Below are 20,107 nucleotides of genomic sequence, written 5' to 3' on the forward strand. Positions count from 1 at the left end.
TGGGAAAATTCAGCAACAGTGATAATTATGTGATTTATTATTAGTACTATTATTAATGTAACAGGTGTTGATGTGAACACAGGCATCCTGACAGTAAGCAGGTCTCGGTTCCGATTTCTGAATGAAGTTCTACAAGACCAGAAATTAATGAACATGACTCAACAGGTCTCATTTTGAGTAAGCATTAGTGAGCATGCAACCCTCAGTCCCACAAGCAAACCTCTCAAATGAATTCTGCAGTTTCAGCGTTGCAGTCTTCCTTTTAGTATCATTTCCCAAATAAGGGATATTTTAATATTAACCACTTTCCTCCTTTCCCCTTGTATGTTGCATATGGTTTTGGGGAGTTTTATAAAGCCTGCAGGCAGAGACAGTCTTGTTTTTATCGATATGGTAATTCCACTTTAGGGGCCTTTTTTGGCTGAAGAGAGGAGTACCAAATGCTCTTAAGGAAATATTTTTTATTTTTATTGCCAGAGTATCCTGGAAGGCTGAAATGTCCCCTCACTGTTTAAACACACTCACAAACAGAGCCATTTCTGATGTCAGACTTGGGAGCTAAATATATGCACATGGGTTCATAGAAGGGGACATGTAAACAAAGCGCTATTCGCGTCACTTCCTCTCTCCCATTCTTTCATTTCCCGCCCCGCCCCTCTCCTCCTCGTGCCATTCCGAGCCCGTCTTGCATCAGCCTCCCGGGCGCCGGCCGAAGACTGAAGTGCGGGCAGCTCTCGAGGCATCGATGCGAGCCAGTGCGCATGCTCAGAAGCCGGCATCGCCTGCGCGTGGCTGAATGCCCCGCCCCCTAAAGAGCGGGCAGCCCTCGCAGCCTCGATACAGGCGACTGCGCATGCTCGGAGGCGCTGAGGTAGCGAGCCCCTTTTCCCTTTCAGCCGCTGAGCGAGGCGGGCGGCGGTGGCCATGGCTGAGGAGGAGTCGCTGAGGAAGCAGGCCGACTTGGTGCGGCGCCTGAAGCAGGACAAGGCCCCCCAGGAGGAGGTGAGGCGGGGCGGGGGGTGGCCCTCATATTTCAGGCCGAAGGCGGGCGGGCAGAGGCTGCGGGGAAGAGCGGCCGCCGCCGCCGCCTCCTTCCTTCCTTGCCCGGCCCTGTCATTTGGGACGCGAGCGCGGAGGCCTCCGAGGCGCTAACAGCCTGGAAGAAGCGACCCAGAGGTTTCCGCGCAAGTCGTTATCGGGGGCCAAAAAGATGGATCTCTACAGGATAAAATATATACACATACTGTATATGTAATTAGGAAACGGGGACCTTATTATTATTATTATTCTATGTTTTTCCCTGACAAGGTCTCAGACTGGACGTGTCAAAATTAATAGACCTAATTTATCACAGAATTTTAGAGTGGGAAGGGATCGCCCAGGTGTCATCTAGTCCAACCCCCTGCATTGCAGGAGCATCCGTGACAGATGCTTAAAAGCCACCAAGGAAGGAGAGTTTTCCTCTGTTTTCCTTTCTCCTTCCTCTCTCTCTCTAACAAGCGAGTTCTAACACACATCAATTAAAATAAGCAATTTGTAAATGGATCCAAACTGTTTTAAATCCATCTTGTGCTGAAAGATTTGTATTTCGTAAAATGAGCGTAGGAGAGAGGCTTCACCCACAGCAGGATTTGCCATTATTGGTGAGTTTTAATGGATTGAGGATGGTATCAGGGTTAGAGTATTCACCATTACCAAGCTTACTTAAGTAAAGCTATTGTATAAATATGAATTAGATAAAAGCCGTGTAACTTGAATTGATTAAAAAAATGTTACCTTTCAGATTGCAGACCAGGTGGCAAAGCTGCTGGACATGAAGGCAAAAATATGTCCAGAAGAAGACAGACCTAAGTTTGTCCTCAAGACACCAAAGGTAAACCTTTTAGCCCCACCAGTACTGTGATAAGCACCAGTGCATGGCAGAGCAGAATTCCTTCATGTACAGTACTCTTATTTTCTCAAGTGTGCACACTTTTTATGCAAATGAAAGCTTACGAGGGTTTAGGAAGACTAGTGATTTCCATTCTGATGGCTCAAGTCATGTCCTCCTGGAATCTAACATGTCTTTCTCTCAGTGAAACTATAGGGGATTTGTTTGTTGCTCCTACACCTGCAAATTCTAGGTGTGTATTCAGAAGTGAGCCCCACTCTCTTCTGTGGGTCTTGTTGTCTGGTAAGTGTACATAGCAGGGGTGCGGAACCTAAATCCTGTGAATTGAATGCAGTATTTCAGTCTTCTTGTATCTGGCCTTTTTTTATACACCCCAATCTGCCCTCCTTCCTCAGGCTGCACCGCTCACTGTGGAGTCCTATATACTCAAACTGGGATCAGTTTTCTTTGAAGCCTCCAGCAATATAGAAAATATGAAAGGACTCAGACCCGATGCTCCATAAATGTCCCTACAAGGTGTTATAGCTTTAGCTGACCTTTTCTCAGTCTTTTCCATCTTTACTATTTGAGTTGAGGTAACCAGAACTGTACACAATATTCAAAATGTGATCTTACTGTAGATTCATACAACAGTATTCTGATATTGGCAGGCTTATTTCCAATCCCTTTCCAATCATTCATAACATGAAATTTGCCCTTTTTGCAGGTGTTGCACGTTGGGTTGATTTCCACATCAAGCTTTCCACTATGGATTGCATCCAAAGCAGTGCCAGTAGAGCTCGCTGGCACTTCCATTTCCTCCTCTCTGCCCCATGCCCTCCCAAAATCTTCTCCAGAGAGTCCACCAAGCTCTCAGAGGTGATTTTGAGGACTGGTTGAGGGGGCTACAGAAGAGAGGAGGATTAAGTTCCATTCCACTAGTGCATGTGTCAGAGCTGCTCCCCGATCCCAGCTCACAGAGGATCACGCTAGCCAGCGTTCGCTTTATAAAAGTCTTTATTGAGTTACAGTTTCCATTTCCAAGCTGCTGCGTGCAACTCTACGTCTTATGGCTAGACCGGCGAAGCTCCGTCTGAATCTCCGCCCCTCGTACACCAACTTAATATCCTCGCCTTACTCCACCTTTTCCGCCTGACCGTCCTTCTCTGGGTCCCTCTGTCCCCCGTGGTCTCCTCCCTCCGGGACTCCTCTGACGCTGACCCCCCGGACCCTCCTGTCTCCTTGCGTCGGGCTTTAGGACCTGGCTCCCTTTCCGGGCTGCTTACTGCGCCGCCTTCCCGTGCATTTGAACTTGGCGCGCGCGCCCAGCCTTCCACTTTCCGCTTGACCGTTTCTTCGCTCCCCGATGGGGGTGTGGTCACTCCTGACTCATGCCCTCCTCCCTGCTGCGAGCTGCCAGGGCTCGATCCCTGACGTCCTTCCTCTCCACTGCGCTCTGGTGGGGACGCTGGCCCCGATTTCCAACTGCTGCCCTCTGAACCCCCGCTGGTCCCTTCCTCCTGGGGTGTCCCCCTAGGCCCCCCCTTTGCTCTGGCCACTGGCGCCCCTTTCTGTGAATCTTCCGATTCACTGGAAAGACTCGGAGATCTCGGGTCGTCGTCATCACTCATCCTTTCTTCGGACTCCTCCCCCTCGCTCTCTGTTTCCTCCCTTGCCCTCGCCTCTGCTCCTGAACCCCTGACAGCATGCTTCTTTCAAATAAAAATAAGTAATTTGCAGTCCAGTTTAGGAATAGACTAAAGTTACTGTATTATTGATTAACTTGCCAATGACAGCTTTTAACCCTATGGTTTCATTAATTTGGAATAGTGACCTGATGACTGAAGTGCATCTCCTGCTGCTGCTTATATGTCAAGGGTGCTGTGATTTGCTACTGGCAATGCTATCCCATTCATGTTTCACTGTGCTGTGCTTTGCTGGTGCAAGATGCAGACCGGATCCAGGAATAACGAATAGGACACTGACTAAATTGGCCATTTCTCCCTCTCTCACCAAAATAACTTTCCTACCCAATTCCACCCTTTCCCAGTGCAGCTAGGCTACTTTAGCTGCATATAACAAATACTTTGCACTGCTGCCCCAAATTCTAAATGAGTTCAGAGGTTTAGCATAGTAATTAGCTGCATTGCACCAGTGCAAGGGGACTTATGTTGTAATCTTCCTGCTTGTGCAGTTCTTACCAAACAGTGGGATCCTAACTTGCATGTAGTACTGAGTGGCCACTTTATCTTCAAAGACCATACGTTGTTGAAATCAGTGCTGTGGCTTATGGGACGGGGGGATATCCGGGTTCTTGCCCCAGGTGAAGCCTCCAGAAGGGCACCATTGAGGCTCCCATCCTGTGTGGGTGGGTGTACGGAAATGCGGGTGGGAGATGCCAACTCGGTCTTTGACCTGGATGAAATAAAGTCTAGTTTCGCCCCTGGTTGAAATAGAAAACTGGGATGTGTTGGCCTTGAAGAAAATCTGCACCGGCCTTCTTCCACGTATATATCTGTTTAAGCAAAGATATGGAACTATGGCTCTCCTGATGTTCTTGTACTACAACTCCCATCATTGTAGGCCATGCAGATTGGGGCAGATGGGAGTTGTGGAGTCCAGCAACATTTGGAAGGCCACAGGTTGCCCATTCCTGTCCTAAAGGATCATGTTCACAATCTGGGTGTTTATTGATCCAGCACAATCATTAGACAAATTCCATCCACTTCAGCTGTTATACCTGCTGCAACCATACCTGAGTGGAGATAGCAACCTTCTCATTAGACTGTTAAAATGCATTGTTTGTGGTACTGCCCTTAATTATGGTCGGGGAACTGTTGCTGGTCCTAAACAGGACTGCAAGATAACTGGGACAGGACATTTTCATCATATTATGCTAGTGCTTTATCAGATGCACCGGCTCCCAGTCTGCTTCCAATTCTGTGCCCTGTTTTGATTTTATCATCTTGGGACTAGACTACCTGAAGGATTGCCTTTCATATATACCTCCCTGATCCTTCAGATCCTTTTCTGAAGCTGTATTCCATGTGTTCCTATCAAGGAAAGTGAACCAGATGGCTGCTTGGAAGAGGGACTTGTTACATCGACACCTCAGCTTCCATTTTTTGTGGGTTTTTGGTGGCATGTGGAAGACTTATTTATTTATTTACCTAGCCTTTTAAAAAACATCTTGCATTTTTGAAAAAGTTACATTTCACGTTATAATCTGAGCTGCTAGTATGTTTTCATTTTTCCACTTTGCAAAGGATAAGTTTTTAAGGCTTTGTCTTTCTGTTTTGGAATTCCCCAACATCCTGTTTTTCCAATATGTTTTGGAACAGGAACCACCATTCTCATTTTGATAAACGCTGCACTTGAACAGCACAAAGACTTTGAGGAAAGGGTGTTACCAACTAATCTAGAAGACATTGAACTTGTTTCTTTGGATTTACTGTTGGCTTTTTTTAATTCTCCACTCAAATCTGGATGGGTTCCAGCTCCATGTTAGAAGGTTGAATGGAGTACACCGAGAGACAGGGTTTTTCCAGACCAAGTCATGCCATCCCCTCCAGAGGTAGTTACTGCACAGCTTTATCATGCCAGATCCCAGATTCTGCCCACTGACATCTCTCTGAGGGGGCAGTGACCACAGCAGTTCTATATATGACTTCCACACTGTATAAATTTATCTGCGTAAATCAGAGGCAGCCTGATCCCGTCCAGCCATGTTCATCAGACATTCTAAGGTAGACTAGTTCATCTCTGCAGAAACATCCTTTGGCAGGAGGTTGCTCCAGCAGCTTCTGTCACAGGGTTCTCCTCCCACCTTCTGGTGGGTACTGCTTTGTTTCATTCGTTTCTTGAGTGCTCCAGTCAAGAGGTTTCCTTTTCCTTATATACAGTATTCTTCTTTATTGAAATTGGTTACTTTTTAAAAGTTATGGCTACCACCTGGGAGGAAGGTTCCCTCCTGTTCCAGCTGGCCACTACCATAGTTTTTATAAACTTTGGCCCTGCCTACCAGAAGATGAATTAATCCTTTCCAATATGTTCTACTCTCCACTGACAAAAACACTTTACAGAAATTCCTACTCTCCATTTTCCATTTACTGTATCTCAAATACAGCTGTTATAAAATCTTGCAGCCACTAGAGGATGCTCTTGCGCAAATGGGTTCTGAAAAAAAGACTGAAGTTCAGCATGATTGTGTGTAGGTGCACACTAGACCAGCTCAGAGACATCCTGGCCCTTCGTTCTAAGTGTTCAGCGCCATCATTTTGTTTCTGGTTGGTGGAACTCAAGGTTCTAGCTTTTAAAAAGTCGGTACATCAGAACTGAAGCTTGTCTATCCCTGCCTACTGTGCCACAAGCCTCTTCCTTGTTTTGGTTGTTACAGGCTAGTACAGTATGGCAATTGCTAGGTCAGAACTGGGTTGGTAAGATCTGGATACTATCACAAGCAGCCACATTTAAATCCCAGCTCAATATAAAAATTCATGTAGAATGTAGTAAAGGTAAGAGCTAGTTTTGCTTGTTAATTTGTTTCCTAGCTTAGTTGGCTTGTTAGGCTTTGAAGCTTGAAAACTTTGCTGCTGAATTCCACTTCCACATGGAATTCCATAGTTTGGCATAGTTCCTTTGCCTTTGATAACTGTTTAGTTATTTTTCCTCACAAAACAGATTGCAACCTCAACTGTAACATGTAACAGTATAAGATTTTAAGATTCTAAATTATTAAAATAAAAACAATGACATTTTAAAACTGCAGGAAGTAAAACAATTGCTGAATTGCTAAAACCCCAATGCAGACTGAAAAAAAATAGTTAGCAGACTATTTTTATAGTTGTTTTAAAGCCTTGCTGGTTTTCATAGAATCATAGAATCATAGAGTTGGAATAGACCACAAGGGCCATCGAGTCCAACCCCCTGCCAATCTATGAGTTACCTGCTTTAGTGTTGATTTTATAGTTTGATTAAGCATCTCAACTTTTTCAAAATATATACAAGGTGGCTTACAAGCATGTTGAATTGCTTATTTGTGTTCTTATCAGGAATAGACCTCCACATGTAGGTCTTCCACCCTAGAACAAAGTAACAGACTTCTTCCTTCTGACTGATATCTGTTTAGATTTTGGCTGCCTTGTCAGGGGGACAAAAAGCAAGGCAGCTTATAAGGAAAATAAAAATATAATATTCATGAGGATCCTCCCCTTAGGGCCATTGGTGGTAGATGACCCTGTTTTGGGGTGGGGAGTCCTAGGGCAAAGTCATAACTTTAAAACCTTTTCTTAAACCACAAATTCTTTTGCCTTTCTGCCCAGGTAAGATCCTCCAGCACCATGTTTTGGAAGAGTTGTCATGGAATTTCTTCCCATTACTGAGTGCTGAAAATGTTTCACCACTTTGCCTACCTTCTCTGTTCACTTTGCCTGAACATAGCATGTGTTCAATGGAACAGAAGTCCATCAAGTTGTCTTCTGTTCTGGACTTTCAGGGTACCCGGGATTACAGTCCCAAGCAGATGGCAATCAGAGACAGAGTCTTCAGCGTCATCATCGATTGCTTCAAACGCCATGGAGCTGAGACAATAGATACTCCAGTATTTGAACTAAAGGTGAGAGGGGGCAGCAGGGGGAATAGGGCAACTGAGGAAAGGTACTGGTAGAAGTGTCAAACGTTAGTCCAGAAGTCAGACAAATATTTCAAGTTCTAAAACATAATAACACCAGAAGGGGGAATAAAGAAATGTTTTAAAGAGCCAGTGTCACACTGAATTTCCTTCCTGTGGAATTACTTCCTGAACTTAGGCTGCAGTCCTACACCTGCTCAGGAATGTCACACTGAACCCAGTGAGACTTCTGACTAGGTATGTATAGGATTGCAGTGTCAGTTTTACATTTATTTAGTTTATTATTGTGTTGGTTTTTGTTATATACATTTTGTAAGGGGCACTTTCATAGGGAAGGAGAAAAGTTGGGTGGAAAGAATACAGATTTTATTAAGGTCCCTCCCCATGCACCTTACGGCTTTATAAGAGCAAATTTGCCTGAATATGCATTTGTTTTGCCCTATAGAAACCTATTGCTTACCATAACTCTTTACTTGCCTTTGATTTATTTTATTTTTTCTATCTCCTCTCCTGTCCATTACTTTTTAGGAAACTTTGACAGGGAAGTATGGAGAAGATTCCAAGCTGATCTATGATCTGAAAGATCAGGGGGGAGAGCTCCTATCTCTTCGCTATGATTTAACTGTATCCTTAAATCCCATGCTCCTAGCTTGGGCAGAAAACTGCTCTTCAGCAGACGAGGAACATCTGCACTTATTCCAATTAAAAAATGCAGGTTTTTTATTACTCAAGCTAAGTAGATTCAGAAACTTTTGGAACATCATTTTGATGGCACAATTCTTTTTAAAAACAAACAATTTTTTTTGGTCACTTTGTCACAAGCATGGAAACAGGCAATGACGTGTAAAAATTGAGGTAATAAGTGTACGTTGGGTCATGCAGACTAGCAGGTTTTGTACAATCCTGTTTTTTGAAAGAGGAGGTCACAGCTGATGCGGAATCACAGGAACCACTGTTGCTCTCAATTTTTAGGAGTATTTGCATTTTTAAAAAAAAAAATGGTGTGCCTCATTTAAAGAAGTATAAGCTTTTCAAAAAGTGAATATGCACCATTGCTTCTATTCATTTACACATCTTGTTCTTTTTGCCTCCTGATGTCAGCTAGCAGATGACAAGTCATTTCAACCCACTAGATCAAATGCACCCAGTAGTATAGGTTGAATTATATACATTAGGATTTTAGATGTTTTCCTTAGCCTTCTCTTCTCAGGTTCCATTTGCTCGTTTTCTGGCTATGAACAAAATTACCAATATTAAACGTTACCATATTGCTAAGGTCTACAGGCGGGACAACCCAGCCATGACAAAAGGCCGATACAGAGAGTTCTACCAGTGTGTGAGTATCTGTAGGATGGCCTTAAAGCGTATATGGCTCTAGTTGGTTTCCTGCTCGTTCCTCCCTTCTCATTCTGCATATAACATTTTTGCTCTACTTCCTTCTTCCAGTCAGACCCAGCTGGTGCCTTTCCCATTTCCTCCTGTATTTGGCTGTCACATCTTTCTCCTGCCTGAATTGCTTCCAGAGCTTAAAATACAGTAATGTAACAGAGTGTTTTGTAGTTATCCTCAACCCCCCTGCCCTTTTTCTACAGGAACACTTCCCTTGATTCAGTGAAAGCCTGATGAAAATACCTTAAAGGTAGTGGGACACATAAGTAATTGTTTTCATTTTGACTGACAACTATAGGAGGACCTGGAACAGCTGCCTAAAAAGATATAGTCGCTATAGTGGCTAGGCTGTCCACTGACGATCAGCTGCTTCAGGAATGGAGGGAAGGGCTGCCTTACTGAAATAAGGGAAAGAACACTGCCTGGAGGGAGAAGGTGGAAAACTTCCTGTAGCACAGTCTGTGGTTTCCTTTCCAGATTTCCTTTATTCTAGAGTTTATTGGAGTTCTACGAATTCCAGTTCTTTTGTTTTTAAGTGCATTCAGCCATGAAATCTCACAGCAGGAAACCTGGAGAACACTTTTAAGTGGACTCAGTGGGAGGAAGTTAGGGATGCAGCAAGCAGAGCCAAACAAGCAAGCCCCTCACCCCGTGTTGTAGTACTCTGTTCAGGCACAATGTCTGAACTGGGCTTTTATCTCCTTTCTGTTGATAGGCTGCTTTGTATGTTCATAAATGGTGCTGTATAAATGATACACTGCTGTGCCTACATGCTTGTTTACCAGCTGCCACCAAAGTGCAGTTAACTGACATTTTGTCTTAATTTGTCTGCATACATTCACTATGCTTTCTCAGTCTTGATTTGCCTCAACATTTTTTAATCATCTTTGCCACCTTTTTATTTTTGTGGGTACCTTGATATGATTAAAGATGCTTGAATGTGTGGCTTGTTCCAAATCCCAAATGACTGACAATCCATGCTGCTATTATTTTTTACATTTCTTACCTGTCCTTCACCATAGAGTTCCAAGGCAGGTTACAAGAATATAAATATACAATGTTAAAATTGGTTTAAACGACTGCCTTGCTGTGCTGTCAAGACTTGGGGAAGATGTGAACTATGTATTGAGCAACCTATGTGCCTGTCACTCAGGTGGATGCTTTATGCTTTAAGGATTTTCACATCTGCAATTTATGCCCCAGGATTTTGACATTGCTGGCCAGTATGACCCCATGATTCCTGATGCAGAGTGCCTGAAGATTATTCATGAGATCCTGAGTGCCCTACAAATAGGAGCATTTGTTATCAAGGTGAGAACAAGTCTAGAAATCTAGAGCAGTTTTATCCAGAATGTACACAAAATACTATTCTATTTATTTAATCTTGTCCTTTGCTGTGAACATAAAATGAGAAACACAGTTGGTTTTGTCTTAATTTTTCAGTATATATTCATTGTGCTTCCTCAAATTTGATTAGAAATAATTTATTTCCCCAGCTTTTGCTCCTTTTTCCTTATTTGTATTTGCAGGTCCCTTACCAGAATTGTCCTAGCAAACTTAAATCACTTACATTGTATATATACCTTGATAGACTATAGATAGACTGTTGATAGGCCATAGATTGTTTAATTAGCCAAAGGCATGGAGGAAGAGGAATGTTTTTGCCTGGTGCCTAAAGATACGTAATGCGTCTTCCTGGGGAGAGCATCCCACAAGCAGGGAGCCACTGCAGAAAAGGCCCATTTCAGAGTTAGATTGTTACTAATTATCTCAATGCTGGTGTCTTCTCCATACTGTAGAAAGAAAGAGGAGGGCTGTGTTCAGTTCTGCCATGAGTGAGATAATGTTTCCACAAGATACATGTGCACATGTATCTCCTATTGATTTCAATTTCAGTACTTCAGGGACCTTTTTCCCCACAAAAGTGAGCCAGAGGCAGCTGCCCATCCAACGGCCTCATCTTTCCCCTGCCCCTCAGAGGTAATAACATGCAGAAGCATGAACCATGAATTGCTACTTGGAAAAAAAAAAAATCAATTTCCCTGCAGGTCAATGACCGTCGTATCCTTGATGGGATGTTTGCAGTATGTGGAGTTCCGGAGAGCAAATTCCGGTCCATCTGCTCTGCTGTGGACAAGCTAGACAAGGTAAGGACATCAGGATAATAAATACTGTTTTTACCGTGGCTCAAGTGTTAGGTAAACATGGAAAGGCATTGACATCCCACTGCATTTCCCATGGTGTGACCATAGAGAAAATATCAAAGTGTATAATAAAAAGAAAGAAAGAAAGAAAAAGTTGGGCACCTAAGGCTACCAGAAGACGTTGCGATAGTTTTTGGTCCTCCCTCAGAACTACAGTGTGTTGGGGGCTGCTGGCTGGGTCTAGGAAGGCAACGCTTATGATAATCAGAGAAAAGAGGGTCTTCAAGGCTTCCTAAGAACTTTCCTTATGGGTACAGCATTGAATATTCACCCTCACCCCTTTTCTGAAACCCTGCTCCTTGAGAATGAAACTGATACTGGATTGCTATTTATGAGTGGCAGAGAAACTGTCAAGTCCGGAAGAAGTTGACACATATGCAGGAGGTGGAGCTTTTGTTTTTTGAAAAACTTTTGTGGGGGGAATTTATTGGGTTTTATAAGCAAGGATCATAGGAATATTACTAATATCTACTAATAAATAGACCAAGCCTTCTCATGCCATTCGTATATCACAAAAATAGCATAATACATTTGCAGTGATATCTACAACATATGGGTCATTAGTGATCAGCGTATAAGTTCTTGTTTCGTGAATTCGTTTAAACAAAAAGAGGAAACTGGACAGAACAGTTTACAGATAACATTCAATATTACATAACTAAATGCATAATCATGAGCCATAGTGGTAGTGGGGTACTTTTTATTTGCTTCTGTTTTTTTGGGCACGATCCTGCAACTGGGATCAGTGGACAATTTTCCATTAGGCTGACCTTGAGGGTTTTTCTTTTTTAACCCTCGGAAATAAGGTGCTTATCAGTGCTCATAACTTGCAGACTAATTTTCGCTATAGCTACTGTTTATATCTTGGTATAATAAAGTTTTCAGATCAACACTCATTCTATAATTACTCTTTTAATTGCTCCATTAACATTAGTCTAGTACTTCATGACAACTTGAGACGTCCGCAGTTTAAAGTTACTCTTTCTGTCTTCTTAAGATCCCACATGCTGGGAGTAATGAGTAATGATTACCTTGACTTCTTAGCTTAACTGCTCAGTTTGCGGATCTGTTTTTGTCCTATTGAAATGCTTGGATTGCCACATCACACTATTTACCTCTTCAAAGGGCTGCCATTCAAATATGGCAGACCCAAGTTAGCACACAGAGTTCCACATGCAATAGTACACACTTAATAAGGCCAAGGCAGAATGCTAACATTATTTCATTTTTGAATTGTTTTCTGTGGAAAGGATAGGTTCCAGTACATGTATCACAAATCCCAAGTGTCTAGTTAATTTGCACCACAACAATATTTTGCTTTCCCTGCTCCTTTTTTTCAAATTAATGCAAAATTAAGTGTGGGTAGGAGCAGGGAAGCCCTGCTCTCAACAGTTTTGTGTGATGAAGGATCTTGCTATATCAGGATCCCTGATTGCAAGTAGAAGCTCTAGGCACACCTTCCCTGTGCAACATAAGGAAGGTCAGGGACTGGGCAGGGGAGGGGAGTGCATGTTTTGAGGCAGAGCTTGTATATATACTCCTGGCCCTATACTCACTATAGCAAATGCCTGAACATGTCTTATGTGTATCTCCCATCAAATGAGGCACTTTTTCTGCAGTAATGCTGTTGCTTTTTTATTGCACATCACCCCTCAGGGACTTGGTAGAATGTTCTGGAGTTTATTTTCTCATTTGTTAGTCAACAGGGGTTTGAAATATGGAGAGAAGTCCCATGGAATCAGAATAGAAATGAGACAAGGAAAATGCTTCTGAACTATCCCAGGCTCTTATAAGTGGTTAAAAAAAAACCACTGGATAAATGACTTGTTAAAACATTAAGAGACCATATAACTCTCATTCTGTACACAGATGGCTTGGGAAGATGTGAGAAGTGAGATGGTTGGAGAGAAGGGTCTCTCGCCAGAGATTGCAGATCATATTGGTGAATATGTTCAGCTTAGGGGTGAGTATGAAAAAGGAAAGCTTTGTCATTCTTATTCTGAGGCATGTGGGCTTGGGATCTCATGCTCATGCAATCCATCTAGCTGCTGTTCAAGATAGTGTTTAATCTCTGTGACACAGAAAGGGATGTTGTGTTAGCACCAATGCATACACAACTGAGCGGGGGAGGGACAGAGAACAGGAAACGATGTTGTTTGTTCTCTTGTATTTCTGTGGACACATTGCAGGGAGAAGGGAAGTATATCTCCATACTGATCAAAAGAGAAGCACAATCCAAAGTCTGGAAGCAAAAGCATACGGGTCATTGTATTTTCCTGTAAGGTCGTCATGTCTGACTCTGCACATAGTCTGAAATACCAAAGGGGTGGTCAGCCTCCTCACCCCCTCTGGAGAGTACTGGCAACCGCGGCTAAAACACTTAGCTGATGGGCAAAGGAGTCTGTGGGTTTAACTTTCCAGTGTCTAAAATTCTATTTAACCTAAGTATAGCCATATTAAAACAGATACAACTGCATCAGATGAGAGAAGTAAGAAATAACTGTTGAGCTGGGTTGGCAGGAGATGGTTTTCTGTCGGTCCTGATGCATATTTTGCAGAGGATAATACGTACCGCATGTATCACTTCTGCAGGTGGGCTGAGTCTGATTGAGCAGTTGCTCCAAGATCCAAAGCTGTCACAGAACAAGCTGGCTAGGGAAGGCCTTGAAGAAATGAAGCTGCTGTTTGAGTACTTGACTATTTTCGGCATTTTGGAGCAAGTGAGTGAGGGCAGTGCAATTCTAATCCTGGTCTATCTAATCACCTGTGTGTTTCTGACCGCTAAGGAGGTTCTGATCCTATTTTGCAGGTTTCCTTTGACCTGAGCCTGGCTCGTGGCTTGGATTACTACACTGGAGTAATCTGTGAGGCTGTTCTCCAGCAAAGTGACCAGACAGATGAGTCTGTTAGTGTGGGCAGCATAGCTGGAGGTGGCCGCTATGATGGACTAGTAGGGATGTTTGACCCCAAGGGGCGGAAAGTGCCTTGTGTTGGATTCAGCGTTGGCATTGAACGGATCTTCTCCATCATGGAACAAAAAGTGGCGGTAAGGACTGCTTGCTTTTCCCTTTCTCAAGGTTTGGTTAGCTCACAACAGACAACTACAAGCTCTGTCAGTTTTGGAGTCTGTAGCCATGTGACTCTCAAGAGCTTTTAAGTACACTGTATATTTTGAGAGACTTTTTGCATCAACTAAAGTTGTCATGTGAGTACCTGCTCATCCAAAATGTTGAGGAATATATCCATTATTGGAGGAACTGGAGTTTAGCTGTAGACATACCAAGCTGACCCCATACAGTGGTGCCTCGCAAGACGGAAAACCCGCTAGACGAAAGGGTTTTCCGTTTTGGAGGCGCTTCGCAAAACGAATTTCCCTATGGGGTTGCTTCGCAAGACGAAAAAATCTTGCGCGCCCCCGCGGGTTTTTTCCACTTCCCCCCCCCTTTTCCTAAGCCGCTAAGCAGCCTATCAGCTGTTCCGCTGATAACCCGCTTAACAGCTGATCGCGAAAAGCCGCTAGACCGCTGTAGCGCTAATCCGCTAAGCTGTCAATGGGCTTGCTTCGCAAGACGAAAAAACCGCTAGACGAAGAGAATCGCGGAACGGATTCTTTTCGTCTTGCGAGGCACCACTGTAGTTCCGTTACACAAGTATTTAAGGGAGTGGGGGCTGAATGAGATTTGTATCAGTGTCTCAATGGAATGGGGATAGAGTTATGCGTATGCTTAAACTCTCTAGAAAAGACAGAATGTGGAAGAGGTTACTCTGTATGCCAGGGTACAGAGTCCCAAACTAGAAATATTTAGAGGGATAAACTTCTCCACAGAATCACTTTGCATGGAAATACAAAGTGAAAAATGTAATTCAGTTCAGAGGATACATTACGCTTGCACACCAGCTTTTTGAAGTTCTTTGAGGGTATGTACAAATAGACCATTTTCCTTCAATGTGTTGAAGTTATCTGCACAATCCATTATTTTATAAACTTCATATCACATTTCTCCTTGATCTTTTTTTTTTCAAAAGAAAAATGAATGTATTATTATTTTAACAGCCAGAGAGCTTATTAGCCAGTCTTGACCCTAAGTGTTTAAGCTGTTTCTCCTGTGAAAAGGGTGGAAAGGCGTACTTTCCATATGATAGCTAGCAGGTCCATTAGTAGTAGGAAGGCTCTGTTGTGGTGCAATTTGTTGTGTTTGTGGTGGTGGGGTCTTTCTACTTGAATCTCACTGTTTTTTACACTGGGATATGTGCTGCATCTACAGCTTCTTCTTCTTTGGCAATCCCTCGTAGCTGAGTAAGATTGTCTTTCATAAACATGGTTTTAACAAGGAGTCCGTAAGTGACTGTGGAGGCCAGTTCTGGATCCACACATTTCCAGGTGGGAGTTGATCACAGTGTGGATTTGCCAAGCGTGCCTTCCTCTTAGCAGGTTTCTCCCTTGCGTCCTGAGTTTGAGTGTCTTCAAAGCCCATGATACCTTTGGTAAAGGCATCCTCGCAGGCCAGTGTTTCCCAGTTGTCAGTGTGTATACTACATTTTTTTAGATTTGCCTTGAGACAGTCTTTAAACCTCTTTTGTTGACCACCAGCATTACGCTTTCCATTTTTAAGTTCGGAATAGAGTAGTTGGACGTTGAACTCCCAAGAGACTGTGATCTACCCATTTTTTTTAGGGAGGCAGACCAAAGTTGTTGACCTTTTTTAAAACAGCAAGTGTCCAGGATTAAAATAAATTGCTCACCAACAGCGCAGCGCTACAGGAGACAACAAAGGAACGATCACTAAATGCGATGCAGGGAAAGACCGAGGGGGGAGGGGCAGAGATAAGGATCTGGGGATCATCCAGAGATCAACCTGTCGATCGTGGTTGATGGGTTGGACACCCCTGAGCTACAGGTTTGCTATAAACACATCTGTCTCTAATGCGCAACAGCACCTATTTGCTTGCTGTAGTACCAAGGGTAGCATAGTTCTTCAGTACTGTTGGGATAGTTCAATAGTCTATTGTACAGTGAAATAAGCTCATATAACTACTTGAAATCATCTGGCATACATGAATTTTGGGATTCTCTTGTTAGAGTGCTTCTATGTATCTTTTTCAAACTTCTGTCTCCACCTTCAGGCTTCTGAGGAAAAGATCCGGACAACTGGGACCCAGGTGCTGGTGGCGTCTGCTCAGAAGAAACTCCTTGAAGAGAGGCTAAAGCTTGTTTCTGAGCTGTGGGATTCTGGGATCAAGGTGCAACTGCAGTATATAAAGGGTTGGGCCCAAAATAGGGGTCATAGAATTAGGGGTGGGGAGAAGGGGAGTTCTTTCTGTTCCTGTCTTTGTCATGTGGCAGGAATGAATAATAGGAATAGGGGTATGTTTGACAGGTGGGGGGACCAGACCTTCCTACACACATTCACATGGGCATAGCCAGGATTTTTGTTAGGGGGGCAGAACTGACGTGATTGGTCAGTTAGTTAAATATTTCTATTGTTTTACTTGATCGGGGGGGGGGGGAATTGCCCCCCCCCACCGGCTACACCCATGCACATTCACCTCCATTCAAGCAGTAAAATGTATTATTGCAGTTCAAGGCACTTCCAAAGGGTGAGGCACCTAGAGAAAGGCATTTGAGGATGGGTGTGGCCTGGGGCAAGTGGCAGTGTAGCTACATGGTTTGCCCTCTAGTTGATTAAATAGCCTAATACTTCATCCTAAAATAGTTGGATGAATGTAACCCTAACCTTTTGTTTTTAAAAAAATGCAAAATCCTGCTAGATCTGCAGCCTTAAGTGAAACATGCAGTGTTGATGACTTGGACTTTGTATAGTCTGAATTAAGTTTGCATTATAAGGATCATTATGTTCTGCAATAAGGGAATCTAGGTGTTGATTTCAATATATTCCTGGCATTTAGAGGCATCTGCCAGTAGGTAGTGTATAGCACAACAGGCTTCAATCTTTCTATGATCAGGAAATATTATTTGCATCATTACTCCTACCAAGAACCCCCTAAAACTGCCATGGTAAGCCAATGTGTTGAAGTTTCTGGGTATGTTTGATTGGTTCACACGGGTCATTGGTCAAGTCTACTGAATTTCATGTGGGCTAACAGTTTGCCCTAGGAAACACACTAGGCATACATTTCCAGATTGCTGGGGAGGGATGGGAATGATGAATAGCCTCTTTTTAGATAAGCCTATGTACAATCAGTGTTCTTTTCGTTGAGAAAACCTGGATAAGCTTTCTAAATGGTCCCCCAACACCACGGTTTGAAACCTACTTGCAAAGAACAGTGGAGGTTACTCTGTCTTGGCCTACTTTTTCCCCTCTGATTTTTAGGCAGAGGTGCTTTATAAGAAGAACCCCAAACTATTGAACCAGTTGCAGTACTGTGAGGAGACGGGAATCCCTCTTGTTGCCATCCTGGGAGAGCAAGAGCTAAATGACGGAGTGGTCAAACTGCGAGATGTAGCTACTAGAGAAGAGGTACTCATGGCTCTTCACCTTAGGTTTTTGCAAAGAGAAAGATACTGAGGGTAGAACTATAACTAATGTCCAGCTAAAAGCAGGAGTAATTTCATAAAAATGGAATTCCTTTGTCTTATTAGCCAGAAGGGCTCTGCACACAACATAAAACTATATCTGCGCAAACGTAAATGTATTTATTACATTTATATTATACCTTTCTACAAGTAGCTCAAAGTAGTATACATCTTTCTCCCCACTTTAATTTATCTTCTCAACAATCCTGTGAGATAAGTTCAACTGAGAGACAGTCCCTGGCCAGTTATCACCCACTGAGCTATATGGCTGGAGCAGAGATTTCAATCTAGTCCAGCATTAGAACAACTGTGTCACACTGGTTCTCAAGTGTTATCAGGTCTGCCCTGGGGTCACATTTAGTGTTCTTGTTGTTTGCTACTACTCAGGCTCACTGATGCTATTCATTTAAGTCTTTCAAAGGCAGGAGATAAGAAGTTTTAAGATTAGAGAAGTCTCGAATAAGGTGTGAATTATCTAATCCAAAGATAAAGGAGCTCTTACTGGCTCCTTTGTATTGAATGAGGTACATCACACTTTATTATAATTTAAGCAATTACAACTTGTTTTTCAGGCCAGTTACACATATATTTTGGAGACAGCAATACATTCCTTGCTAACCCAATAATTCAAATGTTTGTTTTTCTTTCCTGATCTTGTTTGGCCAGCCATAGCAGCTATGTTGGGTAACAGAAAGCCCAAGGGAACTGCTTAACAGTTCGAGAATACAAACTATATGGGAACCTAGATATTATACACTTAAAGTATATATTAAACATATGCATTCTTGCTTAATCTCACAACTAACTTCATCCAAATGCACAAATACGTCTGTCTGACCACTTTTCCATCCTGATTTCCTTACACCTGTACTGGTGGTGTTGCCAGTGACTGTTTCATAGGGCAGAACAAGGTGAATCATGCTCTTGAAATACTGCAGTACTGAAAGTGCAGTGTATGTTCCATTTGAGGAGTAATAGTTCTTAGCTACAGAGCAAGGAAATACGACTAATTTGGCTTATCTTGTGAACTTGCCATTTAAATTGTTTTAAGCATGGCAAAACCTCCTGTTTCCAAAAAGGACAGGGTGAGGAGGTCTGATCTCTTCATTGCTGTTAATTGATCTCTGAGACATGGAGGAGAGGGGAAAAGAAAAGGCAACAAAACTTTCTTCAACGTTGTTTGGAGGGCAGATTTCCGCCGCCCCCCGCCCCCCCCCTCCTCTGTCTAGGATTTCTCTCACACAGTTGCAAAACCACAGGAGATCTTATCTTGCTAGGCTCTGCCTAAAAAAACCCTGTGTCCCCCCCCCCACACACACACACATTCTGTGACATCCAAGAAAAAGCAATGTAAAAGCAGCCATTCAGGGCACATGTAGACTTGAATAGTGTCAAAAATTATGGCAAATGAGCGATCCAGCTGAGGACTTGATAAACCTTCTGCAACTTTAAAGTGATAGAAAAATTGCAAAGTCAATTTAACAGAGGAAAAGGTAGCTAGAGGGGTGGTTTATTATAACACAGAATACACTGGCCTGATTCACATGTCAAAGTAAGTCAAACTCTTGGCTTGTTCTTGGCTATAGTTGGTGATTAGGGAGCAGAGAGAGAGCTTAACCATGATGACAGGCTAAGCCAAAGCTTCGCTTAGCAAAGGGTTGAGGTGCAGCAGAGCGGCTCTGCAAGCTCTCTTCTGGGAGCCCACACAGTTGCATGGCCCCAGTAAGGCATAGCTGGGCTTACTATATTGTACAAACTAAGCCATTGTGCTGGGGGATATTTCAGTAGGCTCTTGGGGGGCAAATGCGCTGGGGTAGGGAGTGAGAGACCAATGTTTTGTAGCTTACTCATGTTTCTGCTTTGCAGGTGAATGTTCGCAGAGAAGGAATTATTGAGGAAATCAAGAGACGAACGTGTCTTCCCTAGAGGTTTTCACTGGATTCCCTTGGGAAGATTTGCTGAGACCCTTTTCAAAACATAATGCCCGTTTTGCTCATAATACATTCTTGGACGTGGGGGGGGGGGGGGGAGGTCCTCAAAGCTGTATTTATTTTACCATGAAGCTTCTTTTCACTGGATTTGAGGAGTGACAGGACATTATTTTATTTTATTTTTAAAGTTGCTCCTATAAAATAATTCAAAAAAACCTTTGAGTTGTTTTCTAGGGAACGCCATCTGCTCTGTGAGCATCTTGGTGTTTACACAGGGAGAGTGCATGACACTTTCAGCATTCTGGTCTATGCACTCTCCCTGTTCTGACTTCATCTGTCAGCATTATATTAATAAAGCTTATAACAACCCCATGCTTTCTGCTGTGTTCATGTTTTCCCTTTCAGCTACACAAACATGATGCGCAGCCACCATTGCATTTCTCAAATTAAGCACATTTCACAGCAGGGGTGCTATTTTACCAATCCTCTGCATGTCAAATAATTGGTTTTAGCTTTGGCCAGGTGTTGCCTCAGGAGCAGACCTGGTAG

General features: G+C 43.1%; 1 protein-coding gene across 1 annotated transcript; it reads left to right on the forward strand.

The window, feature by feature from the left end:
- Window positions 1-859: 859 nt before the first annotated feature.
- HARS1 (histidyl-tRNA synthetase 1) lies at window positions 860-19,932 on the forward strand. The gene is made up of 13 exons (XM_028738226.2): window positions 860-1,002; window positions 1,784-1,873; window positions 7,365-7,484; window positions 8,028-8,123; window positions 8,710-8,835; window positions 10,092-10,199; window positions 10,937-11,035; window positions 12,962-13,055; window positions 13,685-13,812; window positions 13,902-14,138; window positions 16,217-16,333; window positions 17,425-17,571; window positions 19,494-19,932. Exons 1-13 carry the CDS (start codon window positions 925-927, stop codon window positions 19,551-19,553), a joined length of 1,500 nt encoding a protein of 499 aa, XP_028594059.2. The 5' UTR covers window positions 860-924; the 3' UTR covers window positions 19,554-19,932.
- The last annotated feature ends 175 nt before the right edge of the window (window positions 19,933-20,107 follow it).

Source organism: Podarcis muralis, chromosome 8 (genome assembly GCF_964188315.1).
Source record: "Podarcis muralis chromosome 8, rPodMur119.hap1.1, whole genome shotgun sequence".
In the NCBI taxonomy this organism is placed as follows: domain Eukaryota; kingdom Metazoa; phylum Chordata; class Lepidosauria; order Squamata; family Lacertidae; genus Podarcis; species Podarcis muralis.

What these genes read in the sequence shown, in the direction of transcription:
- HARS1 (XM_028738226.2), top strand. Translation starts at nt 925, where the DNA reads ATGGCTGAGGAGGAGTCGCTGAGGAAGCAGGCCGACTTGGTGCGGCGC. An exon ending in ACAGAGAGTTCTACCAGTGT is followed by an intron (nt 8,836 to 10,091) that starts GTGAGTATCTGT and finishes TTTATGCCCCAG; the next exon opens with GATTTTGACATTGCTGGCCA. An exon ending in TAGGAGCATTTGTTATCAAG is followed by an intron (nt 10,200 to 10,936) that starts GTGAGAACAAGT and finishes ATTTCCCTGCAG; the next exon opens with GTCAATGACCGTCGTATCCT.